This window comes from Cyanistes caeruleus, chromosome 6, assembly GCF_971803275.1.
Source record: "Cyanistes caeruleus chromosome 6, bCyaCae1.hap1.1, whole genome shotgun sequence".
In the NCBI taxonomy this organism is placed as follows: domain Eukaryota; kingdom Metazoa; phylum Chordata; class Aves; order Passeriformes; family Paridae; genus Cyanistes; species Cyanistes caeruleus.
The window spans coordinates 2,947,588-2,959,833 of NC_141706.1; the positions used below are offsets into that span (position 1 = coordinate 2,947,588).

Here is a 12,246-nt window from a genome sequence, read left to right on the forward strand (position 1 = left end):
TAATCTACTTTAAATGCTGAAGAACAAAGTGAAAGTTCTCTTGCAGACTTGACTTGATTACTTTTGCATTCTGTACAGGAAAAAACCCCATGAGGAAACTACATGCACTGGAGTTACCATGGAATGCAAGGTACTGATCTACAGTTGAACTCCTTTAAAATTTGGGGATCTTTGGATCTAAACTCAACCTCTTCTTTCATCAAATCTTGTAAACTACCTCTTATCCCTCAATTTTGTTGGATTTAGTGAATATAATTTGCCTTTGCCTATCTGAAATTTCTCCAGTGCAGGGGAAGCTTTCAATTTTATTTGCCAGAGCCCAGGCTTTAATTTACATGTATACTGATGACCTGGTTTGTGTGAGTTTGGGGGGGTTTCGTTTGTGTTCCTGTGGTTTTTGTGTGCTTTGTTTGTTTGTTTGTTTGTTTAACCTGCATCAAAGTGCCCTGTGTTCACCTCCAAGGGTACACTTGGATTCACAAAAGGTAGATGTGCCAGAGAAAGGAATTTCTGCCCTGCAGCATGTCAGCCTCTACTGAGGCATGAGCAGTGGCACAGAACAATTGCAGCATGGCCAACAGGCATTGCATCTGGAGTGCTTCGTGGAGCAGATGTGGTTTTCAGGTCTCTCTTTTTTTGTTTGTTTGTTTGGATGAGGCTTTCTGTTTTTAATAGAAGAGGAGAAGGAAGTTGAGATACTGGCTTTCACTAAATGCTTATCAGAATCAGAGGTTGTGTGGGAAATGGTAGCAGGTGAAGAATAAAAAGTAAAATATTTAAGGCCAGAAGACACAAATAGATTAGCAAACAAAGAGGCTAAGTATGAAAAAAGAAATAGAGGGTCGAATCTTTGATCTTTGGCTGCCTTTTTTCAGTGTATATGGCTGTATTTTGGGTATTGTGTACAAGAGTTAGACACATGAGATATGAGAAGTAATGGGTGACAAAACAAATATTGTCCCTCCTCAGCCAGAATGAGAGCAGGGGTGAACAATGCCAGAATAAAGAAGAAGTGTATGGAGGAGTGAGAAGAGAGCACTGAAAAAGGTTTTGCATGTGAACCAATAGGTGTGTTAGAGACATGAATCTAAAACCATCTGATGGTGAATGTTCTTCACTTCAGGATGTTCTGACATCTGTATAGGCTGAAGTGTGAGAAGATGGTGCTGATACTCTCTTAGATGTTATAGAAATCTCTTGCTGAATCTCAGATATCTGTGTCAACTGTTAAAGCAGGTTCAGTTAAATGATTTGGTTTAATCTTTTGTATTTGTTGTATTGTTTTACGTGGTAGATGTTGCTGAGGTATGGCTACAAGCACTTGAATTATCATAGCCTGTGTGTGGAACTGGAATACATCCAGCTCTTACAGAAACACCCAGGACAGTGTGTGGATTGTGAAAAGGATGTCTGTGACACTCAATGCAGACAGAGCACCCCCTGTTTGTACAAGATTTAGGAATGAAGGTTGAGATGAGTGACTTTAGTCATGGAGCAATTCTGGTTTCCATACTTAACATTTACTTATGTCTCATGTGCTACAAAGATCTACATTAAAAACCAGGGAATTTCCTATCCTGTCTTTTCCTATCCCACAAGAGGATTTCTCAACATCTTTTAACTGCCAGGATGTGACATAAAGAAAACCATAGTCCTGATTAACATTGCCTTTGTTTTCCATGGTATTAAATTTTGTAGGAAGTAAAACCCAGATGGTGTGGCAGATTCTTTTTTCATGCACCATCCTTTACCAGGATGTGATCATCTACCACAAAATACCACTGCACACCAAATTTCTTTGTATATATTTGTGTTCAGAAAGCAAAGCCTACTGAAGAACCTCAATATTTCTGGACAGCACAATTAATAATACAGTGCTGATCTGTCATCCTTAGATGCTTCTCTGCCCTGAAACTACTGGGGAGATCAGGGTCTTGAATGAGCTAATGTGAGTGATCTTGACTTGTAAATGGATTTATTCTTTTTTAGTTAATGAATGTTTAGTCCTTAACCAGAGCTCTTCTGAAAATGTAACCTGTAGCTGTCTTTTCTCCTTCCTCCCCACCACCTCTTCTTCCTCCTCCTGCTGTGGCTAATGTCTATCTCCCTTCACAAGCTGAGGGTTATTGTAACTTCTCTCTGTATTTCAGCACCTTTGCTTTGTCTGTCCTGAGGTTAGGGGCCAGGCCACAGTGGTTCTAAGTGATGAGAGACAATTCTGAAATGGAATAATGTACCAGTCCTGATAACCTTCCTCTTCCTGAGCTCAGTTTCCACTTGCTACAGGACCAACATGAAGAGAGAGGTTACATCATTTTTCTGAGTGAAAATTCATCAGAAAGCCTGAGGGAAATTATTGTCTATCCTGTCAGCCACTTTGGGGTAAAGATCTACCCTCTCCTTCTGTGTTCTTGCTGAGAGAAGCTAACTGTGCATGCTCCCAGCAAATTATCACTTGTCGGGGAATGGCTGGTGCCTTTGCACAGAGTAACAAAGTCAAGTCCTTGCTACGTACCAGCAACATAAATTCTCTTTCCTCTGCCTATAAAGTAGGTTTTGGTTTTGGTTTTGACTGTCTGTATTTCAGAAGAGTGAGTAGACAGTTGGAGAAGCTGTAGCTGCAGCAGCATAATTGGGTTTTGACTTTCCAGATTTTACACAATATCAAAATTCACACAATGACAAGAATCCGAGGGTAAGCAAAAAAAATGAATCAAAAATTTTTCATCAAAGTTGTTGTTTTGTTCTACCACATATTTAATCTTTCTATGGAAGAGTTATCTAGAAATCACTTTTGGGTTTTTTGTTAGTGTAGAGTTTAATGTTCAAAAAAATTGAACATTTGAAGAGATAATAAAATAATCACTTCATATTTGTCCTCTACTAAATTGTTTTCCACCAATGGAACTGCAACTCTAGTTTACTTAGGATTAATTTTACTTCATGACAGCTTAAGATTTTGCAAATTTTTTCAAAACTTTTGTTTTTTGGGTTGTTTTTTTTTTTTTTTGGTAGGACTGAAAGGAGGCCTTGCAAAGAAAATCATTATTTAATGCACTGTGTTGATAAGAGAATAAGTTACTGTCACAGTTCTGTTGACAGCACTGATGGTGCTGAATCCCAGACAAGGACAAAAATGATTTTTGGAAGAAACACAATAAAACAGTATTTGTGATAGGAAAAATCTGTTCAAGTAGGTAGCACTTACTATCCTTCATTTGGCTTTATCTGTGGGATGACTCAGTTGTCCACAAGTCTAAAAAGAGTGATTAGAAAATAAAAGAGGTGTGTCGGAAATTAGGCTCTTCATGATTTCTCTTGAATTAATTCTATTGAAGACTATTGAGTTCTTAGACTATCTTTTCCAAAGGGCTCATTATTTTGAGCATTTCATCAATGGTAGGTGTTTGCTTTACAGCACAGACAAATGATACAGTTTTTCTATATATCTTTACCCAGGGAAGTGTAATATATGTTGCTAAAGTTTGGAGCAATGAGATCAATAGTGATTATTTTGAAGAAATCCATTATCATTATCTGAGGCTAATTGAAATAAAGGGCTAGATTTGGATAGAAGCTTTTGAATAAAAATTGAAAGTGCTCATCAATTTCCAAAATATGTTAATTACCTTTGCTGATCTAGTATCTGTAAGAGACATACAATTTAATCTTTTCATCAAGGGACCAAAACCCCTGAGCATTCTCCTTGGCATTCTCTCAAGTGTAATATTTCAATGTGTTTTTTTGGGTTTTAGGGGATTTTTTGTACTATACCACCTCACAGCATCTCTGCTACATTGATTTGCTTGTTTGTTTTTCAATAGCCCTGTACATAATTATGTGATATACTAGCTGCCTATTTTATTTTGAGTGGGAACCGGAGGAACAGGCTCATAAAAAGGTGATTTTACAGTCTCAACAGAAATATTACAGCTGGCTGAACACACTGCAAGAGCTGTGCTAACTAGAACTGTCTCAACACTGCGTGGGCTGAGCACTACACACGTCCAGGGCCAGTACCAGGTAAGGCGTGCTACAAAAATATCTTGTGATTTATGTGTAATTGTAGTGATGGTTGGCCTGGGAAAGAGAATTATGTATGTTTGCAGCTTTGCTTTAGGTCAGCTTTTACTATCTCTTTCCTAAAGCAGCAGGTTGATTTCTTTCTTGCTTGTTTGAAGATGGAGGGGGGAAAAGTTAGATTTTCAGAAAAAAAGTGTCAAGTTATATTACAGGACATATGCTGTGTTTTGGGATCATTATATCTTCACCTTTCTGACTTTATGAAAACCAAAGCTAATACATGTTTTACCTAATATGTACTTTAATGGGTTATGCAACATGGTTAGTGCACATTTATCAATTTTTATTACTCATATTGCATGCCATCTGCAGGATCACAGAATACCCAGCCTCTCTGGTCTCTGGTGGCTTTTTATTGATCCTTTCAAATGGAGAAGTCCCAGATATCAGAAGATTTTTATTTTTGAATAATTGGTGTTGATTAGATCCAATCTTTGTCTTTTTTGGAGGCAAACATGAAAGTATTCTTGCAAGGAGAGACTTAAGGCACAAGGAGTTCTCTGACTGTGGGGAGTGTCAGGCATGAGCCCAAAGGCAATAATTTTTTCATACACCTGCATGGCCAGACCATACTCATAGAATATGCTGAGTTAGAATGGACCCAACAAGATCATCAAGGCCAACTCCTGGCCTTGCAGAGGACACCCCAAAAATCTCACTGTGTGCCTGAGAGTGTTGTCCAAACACTTCTTGAGCTCACACAGGCTTGGTGCTGTGACCACTTAGCTGAGGAGCCTGTTCAGTGCCAGTCCCACTCTGGGTGAAGAACCTTTTCTTGATATCCAGCCTAAGCCTCCCAACCCAGCTTCAGGCCATTTCCTTGAGTCCTGTCCCTGGCCAAGAGACTGAAGAGATCAGTACCTGCCCCTCCTCTTCCCATCGTGAGGATGTTGAAGACCACAATGAGGTCTCCCCTCAGTCTCCTCTCCAGGCTGAGCAAACCAAGTGCCCTCAGCCGCTGCTCACACGGCTTCCCCTCAAGGCCCTTCACCTTCCTCGTGGCCTCCTTTGGATGTTCTCTAATGGCTTAAGCAACCATATTAATTTTTTTCCTAATAGAGGAATTAACTTGTCTCATTTCTACCCTTTTTGCCACTGCTGTCATTTTTTTATGCTGCAGTGCTCTCGTTTGGCCCTTCCCAGCCCCAAATAGTTTTGTCTGGGTGCACAGAGCAAGAGTGATGGAGAAAGTTATTGATTATTGATTAGGGTCACTGCCTTCCAGGATCAAGACTGCTAGAACTGTTTGGTGTCTCATCCAATGACTTTTCCAAATACACTGGAGGGCCCTTGCATCCCTTGCACTCTTGGAGCAGGTCCTTGCAGCTGGATCCAAAGTAGCTGAGGAAGGAGCAGAGGCTCTGTGTTGCCTAGCATCGATAAGATCAGAGGAATCGAGTGCATCCTTGGGAAAACTATACAGGCACCAGGGAGTTGTAGATGCCTCAGGCTTGGGTGGCAATTGCTGTGGAATTTTTGAGACAGCAATTTTGGGCTTAGCTGCAATTCTGCCTAAATGAAGCCAGTCTTGAATTCTGTTGGCAGTTTTAACTTGTTTTTAAATTAGATTTTTTAAGTGTATCAATAATTCACCTTTCCAGCTACAGTGCTTTTTAAAAATTGGAGATTCCTAACCTTCATACTGACTGTAGCCTGCTCTTAAAGTAGAAAGATATATATGAAGTTCCAATCATCTTGACATGTGTAAGGGGTTAAGTCATTCTTGAACAGTTTATCGCTCATCAATTGTAATTAAATATGTTTATATTAAATTCTGTTCTGTAATTAATGTAAAATCTTTTAGCCTGTGCTGTTATTAGAACCAGATGCTGAAGTATCAACAATATTTCAACATGACTGTGCTGCCTTGCCAGCTGTCTAACTGTAATTACTTTAATCTCAGCTTGTTATCTAATTATCACCTTTGTAAAGGGAAAAGTACTCTCTAATGCGTACTGATTGTTTCAGATGATGATGAAGAGCGTGAAGCAGCTGTCAGATATCTTAGCCCTGCTTATCTGGATTAGAAAACTTATTGGGAGGCCTACTTTGCTTCAAACCTTCCTGATAGACAATGGGACAATGGGAAAGAGGGGTTTTTTCACCTTGTTTACCCTAGAAATGTGATTCCAGTAATCACTGCAGACAATGGAGGAAACAAGCTAAACAATTACTGTTCCCAGGAAAAAAATGGCAAGACCATGATAAGGCACAAAGTGTGAACAATGTATGAATTTTCTAATGCACAGTATATTTGCCCTTTTTTAAACTTTTACTTTCATTGCAGTGTTGGAGAATTACTCTTGATTTAGATACATGAGTTGTGCTGAAATGTGGTAATACAATTTATTGTGGTAATCAATGAGTTTTATACAACACATCAATATAGATAACTTTCTCCTGGAGAATCTTGTGTTTTAAGCACTAATCAAATTGCACTAAGAATTGTATGATTTGCAGTTCTTTTTGGAGACTTCATTCATGACAATGCTGAAGTAATTTTACAAAGTGTCTTAATTCTGTGTAGTTCTTAAAGCCAAGATCCAAACCCTGCACCTAAATAAAATTCAAGGGAGAAAGCAAGGGTAGAATGCTAAAAGAAAAAAAAAAAAAGTAGATTACTTAATTAGTAACACTTGATTAAGAGTGATTTTTTACCTAAAAATTTGTTGTTTTCTTTTCCCCCTTCCTTTCTGTTTGTGTCCCAACTCCAAACAGTGCTGACAGTGATGCTTCTTCAAAACTTTTCCTGAAACAGTCTGGATTTTTTTAGCTGAAATATTTTATTTGGTGACAGTTATATAATGGGTAAGAAATAGAACAATTTTGTAATAATGTCTTCATAGCAGTTGTAGCTTTTGAAAATGGAACTTTAGTAAGGCTTCCTGTGATTGAAGTGTATCCTTGTTAATGCTGGCATGGTTTGAATCTTGCTGAAATATGTGAAAGTAGAGGTGTCTTCTCTTTCCTTGACACTTTCTATACTATACCACAGCAATTTGTCACTCTAGTAACTATTCTAAGAATAAAGGGGGTTTTATTATTATTATTATTATTATTTTTTCATAAGGGGAGGTGAGGTATTTTTTGTGTGCTCTTTCTCAGTTTGGTATCAGGGCACAACTTAGTAGTTGAACAAAAATAAGATAATTTTCTTTTATTGATTTAACTGTGTTTTCCTACTTCCTACTCAGATTATCCTTGTAGGTCTACCATGACTTGTACATAAAACATAGTTCAGTCCAGCAGAAGGCTAAGTGAATAAAAATGAAATGTATCTTGGTGCTCTCTTACTTATCTTTCTGGAGAAATATCTGAGCTTCAGATTACCACAGAGTTGCTCAGTCTTGATTTCTCTTAAAAACACAACAAATTAAGTTCTGACAGGGTTGAAAAGATTCAGAACAGAAGCAAACTGAGGCAGCAGAGTTTTGCTGAGGCTCTTGGCTGGAGGAGAGGAACATCTTGCCAGGACTTCAGGCTTATGGTTTCTGTTTGTGCAGAACGATGAGCCTGAGCAAATGAATGGGTTTACAGCTGACTATAAACACAATTTCCATGTTAGCATCCAATGCCCAAATTAAACATACTCCTTAACAGTTAAATTTTTTGTAAATCAAAAATCCTTGAAGTAGAAATGTGTCTGTAACACTTCATCTGAGATGTCAGGGTGCACTGTAAAGGAGAGACAATGATACTTCACCAGTGAAGACTCATCCAAAGCACAGGTGAATACTGAGTTGTCTTGACTTGATGGCAGATGCAGAAATGGAGCAGAATCCATGTCTTAACTACACCAATATAATAACTGTGTGTTTGTTTTTGCTTTTCCCTTCTAAGCTTTTATGATTTAATGTAAAATTTAATTAGTTTAGAAAGTATTCTATATTTGGGGTAATTGCTTGATGCAAGATTATCTGCAAATGTTGTAAGGAGTTAATTTGTTTTCATTTCTTTTGATAAGAAGTAATAATTTGGGAAGTTTTAAGGTACCCATCTGAGGAAGATTCTATAAAATATGATATTATTTTAAAACTATTTTTGACTGACACTATCTTTCCTTGAAAATGTATTTGAAATTAAGTTGTCATTTCTAGTATATAATTCTTCTTGTATAAGAGCCTAATATTGGCCTATTAAACTCTAATGGGTTCTTTGTTTTATAATGTCAAGGAACCCTGAACTCAGGAGTCTCCTAAACACAGGCCCTGACAAGACCATGACTTCCGTAAAACAGCCACTGCCAGATTTCAGGTCAGTGACTTTCCAGCTACAAATTCCCAACATAGCTGCGAGTGCAAGGCTTGGGGAAAGATGCAGAATACAAATTACCATTACTGAAAAATGATAATGTGAGAGACTGAGTGAAATAAAGTTCGAGGTGGGCTCTTATTCTGGATTTATCCCTACCACCAATGAGCTTAAAATATGGATGTACACAGAGGTAGCTATAATATGTAGCAGTTCATTGGGTTTCGATATTTTAAAATGATATAGGTCTCTTTAAAAGGTGCTAATTGCAGAATAACTTCTTGAAAATAATTACCCCTGTGTGAACTCTTCTGATTTAAGTGTTGAGGTATAAATACTATAGATCATATATTTTCATCCATGCTCAAGTGCAAATGCTGAGGTTTAATTTTCATTAAATTATGCTTTATTACACTGAAATAGAAAAAAAAAATATGTTTCTGTGCATATATACATATAGTAAATGGGAGTCCATGGACACACCAAATACATCTTTGATAGATACTCAGTATATATATTTAACACTGTGTATTGATTATTTGTAACTGTAGAGTTGTAGGTGAAATTGTGATGCTTTTGAAGTTAGTGTGAACTCTGATTTAACTGTACACAGGATGCTATTGTGTCTGGAAAAGAGACATTCAGTTTTCAGCCTCTTGCTTGAACAGTTTATGTCAGCCTGGACCAAAGAAGCCTGAAAGCTTGTATAATTTATTTACTGTCTTTAAATCAAATACTGGAACATCAAAACCAAATTATGTGACTGAGCAAAGTGTTTTCCTCTGTTTTGTAAGGCCTTTTCTACTTTTATTAGCTCTTAGGATTAAAGGCTAAGCTGTTGAGGTTGAAGAGGTTTACTAATCACAGGGAAATAATTTCAAAGGTCTGTGGGTGAGGATTTTTGGTGTTTAAGGGTATCACCCTTTGTAAAGCCAAGGATCAGCAGAGGAATGTGCAACCACAGGGACAACACTTGTAGGTATGATGAGGAGGGGTTTGGTTACAGTAGTGAGATTCAGTCCACACTTAACTGAAGGAAAAAGGCTTTTTCTGCTTTCAGGGTGTTGGATTGGTCTGTACAGATGTGGGAAACGAATATACCAGTTTTCAGAAAGCAGAGACAAGGAAAGAAGTGAGCTGGGACATAAATGCTACTGAAGAAATGGAGCAGCTCATAGGTTAACCAGACAGATTGTCTGGTCTGCTTGACAGCTACAGGTTACAGCAAAAGGTAGATAAACTTAGGGGTTTGGTTCATGAATAAAATATGTCATCTATTCAATTTGCCAGAAGCTGCTTTTTGAAAGTTTTGCATATGTTTCTGGAAAACTCGAAGGGGAAAATTTTCTTTTTAATTAGAAAAGTGTAGGTGTTGATCAAGTAAATGTAGGATATATTTGATGTCACCCTGGAAGGCACAGTCTAAAATCAAGAGTTTAGATGCATGCTTTGCATGGCAGATAAATAACAGGGCTGTATTTTCAACTAGTGAACGATGGCCTGGATTATCTTTCTGTAATTCAAATAAAAAATTACAGTTTCCCTCAATAATGGGATTTTGGGTGGAAGAGCCTCATTCAGAGTTGCTGTCTGTAGCACATACATCTGCACAAGTGGTGAGGTGCCAGTGCAGCAGGGCTTGGAAGTAAGGCTGTCAGCTTAATACATTGTGTGAAAATTGGGGCCGGAGGTCACCAATCTCCTGGTACACAAATCTCCCTCTGAGAATCTCATTTCATTCAGACTATCAGTTAGATTAGAAATACCCTAATTATCCCACTGAAATTAAATTACTTTATGTAAGGGTGATATAATGAACAACCATAAAGAAGCTATACAACCAATCATCCTATTAGTCACAGCAAGACTAGACTATACACTAAATGGCTCTGGTTTGATTATTGCAGGCTGGTCTGTGCCACATAAACTGGGGGGGGGAAGGGAAGGACCTAGGGGAAGATTAGTTTTGATTTCCCTTTCTATTTTACTGGAAGGAAGAAAGTCATATTTTAATTCACAATGCAGTTCCAGGTGAAAAAGGTGTACAGCTGCCTGTCAGAGAAGCCACACTGTAGCAGAGATCATGAATTATGAAGAGGTGATTGGGATCTTCCTTTGCACATAGTGAATTTTGTTGCTGCAGAGAGCAGGAGGAGAGATGTAGGAATGCAGGTAGACTGCTCCCACACCTCTGCTAGAAAACTTTGTCACAGGGCCATTTCTAGATACATCTGCAGTCTGTTTCAGCCATCACTGCTGGAGGAAGGTGAGGGTTTAGCTGATCTTGAACATGAAGGCTTGCTTCACTGGCTTGAGAAAGTCAACTGTTAAACATGCAGCTTTTTCAGCTTATTCTTAATTTTTACTTAGTGTAGGACTGAAAAAACACTCTGTTTTAACTGGTGTTGAAGTGTTCTGGCAGACCCAGTGGGTCACTGACCAGCCCATTGTGGGTGTGTGTATCTGTCAGAAAAGCCACTGCTGTGATGAGTTGTGATTTTCACTTAGAAAATCCTTTAGAGAGACTAAAAGGTGCAGGCAAGAAAGCAAACCAGCTGCTGGCTGACTTCCTCAGCCAGAATTCCAGAGCTGTTTACTGAGTAACCAATATGAAGAACCAAGGGATGCTACTGTATAAGCATCCCCAAACTAGCTGGATTAATTAAAGGGAGGGGAGGGATTTATAGCTGGAATAAATGCAGGTGTAAATGTTAAATGACTGTTTAAAAAGATGGGGATGAAAGAAACCCAGGTCTAGAGAAGTCTCCTAGGAAATGGAAGAAAAATAGACATTTTCTGCTTTGATCTTCTTTCAGTCTGTCTTTATTGGATTTATTTTATGCTGTGCTACAGGGCAGCACTATTTTGCTCAAGTTCAGTCCTGCACAAATGCAGATTGGGCATTGAAAGCATTATGCTTTTCTGAGTAGGGCTTTAAGTTGTTTGTCATAAAACATCTATAATCAAAAATATGATTTTCTGTGAAGGAAGATGATAATTTTAAGCTCTATTTTCTTCTTTGAGTCTTATGTCAACAGTGTAAAATGTGCTGTGAGGCAGTGCTTGTCCAGTAGCATTTCCTGGAGTTTTTATCTTTTCTTGTGAAGATAATTGAAAAAACTAATTAAAGTCCACTATGTGTTTTTCAGGATTTACCTTCTAACAGTCATGCAATAGAATCATGCTTTGGAAAAGAAGCCATCTGAATACTGTAAATATTATAGAAAATGTTTATTTAAAATTCTAGGATTTTTTTTATTTTATTACTTATTATTTATTACTGCATTGTTAAATGCCTTATTTGAATGTGAACAGAATCAAAGTATGAAATACATGATTTCTACTGATCAGAATTGCAAAGTATAATTTGTGATGAGCCATATATCTCAACTGCTGATACAAGTTCTGTTTTTTTTTAACTCAGTAAGTAATCTGCACCTATACATTAGAAACTAAAATCACTTTTCTCCTCTCAGACAATACCTAAGGAATAAAATATTTCAGTTATGAGGTGGGAATGAAGGAAGAACATTTTCAATAAAAGGAGTAAAATAAAAAATATTGAAGTAAATCACTATTGATGCCAAAAGACTGTAACTTGACTGATGTAGAATCTCTGGGTGAATATTAAGCCTGCTGTAACTGAATATATGTGACTTCTATTCAAGTCTCTGGATAGGTAGGGACAATGATACTTTACAAAAAAATTTTAATGAAACTTTGTTACATCAGAGTTTTCAATTTAAGAAAAATTTACTTAGCTGGAACTAATATGCAGTGTTTTAATCATGGTGTTTGGAGGTAGAAGAGTTTCCCCATTGCTTTAAGCAGAAATTCATGCTGTTTCCATAGATTACTCCCTGAACACACATTGAAATCTTCCATTTTTACTTTATTCTCTTCTGCCTATTC

General features: G+C 37.6%; 1 protein-coding gene across 3 annotated transcripts in view; it reads left to right on the forward strand.

Moving 5' to 3' along the window:
• The window catches only part of LOC111930453 (uncharacterized), an 89,307-nt gene that overhangs the window by 46,431 nt on the left and 30,630 nt on the right, over positions 1-12,246 (forward strand). The window contains exons 4-7 of one of the 3 annotated variants that reach the window (XM_086891982.1): positions 79-130; positions 1,124-1,236; positions 3,914-4,023; positions 6,052-6,891. In XM_086891982.1, the coding sequence (XP_086748108.1) occupies positions 79-130; positions 1,124-1,133 (62 nt within the window). In that variant the 3' untranslated portion in view covers positions 1,134-1,236; positions 3,914-4,023; positions 6,052-6,891. Of the gene's footprint in view, positions 1-78; positions 131-1,123; positions 1,237-2,155; positions 4,024-6,051; positions 6,892-8,256; positions 8,338-12,246 lie in introns of those variants that run through there. The other 2 variants (XR_015287690.1, XR_015287691.1) reach the window with 2 other exon arrangements.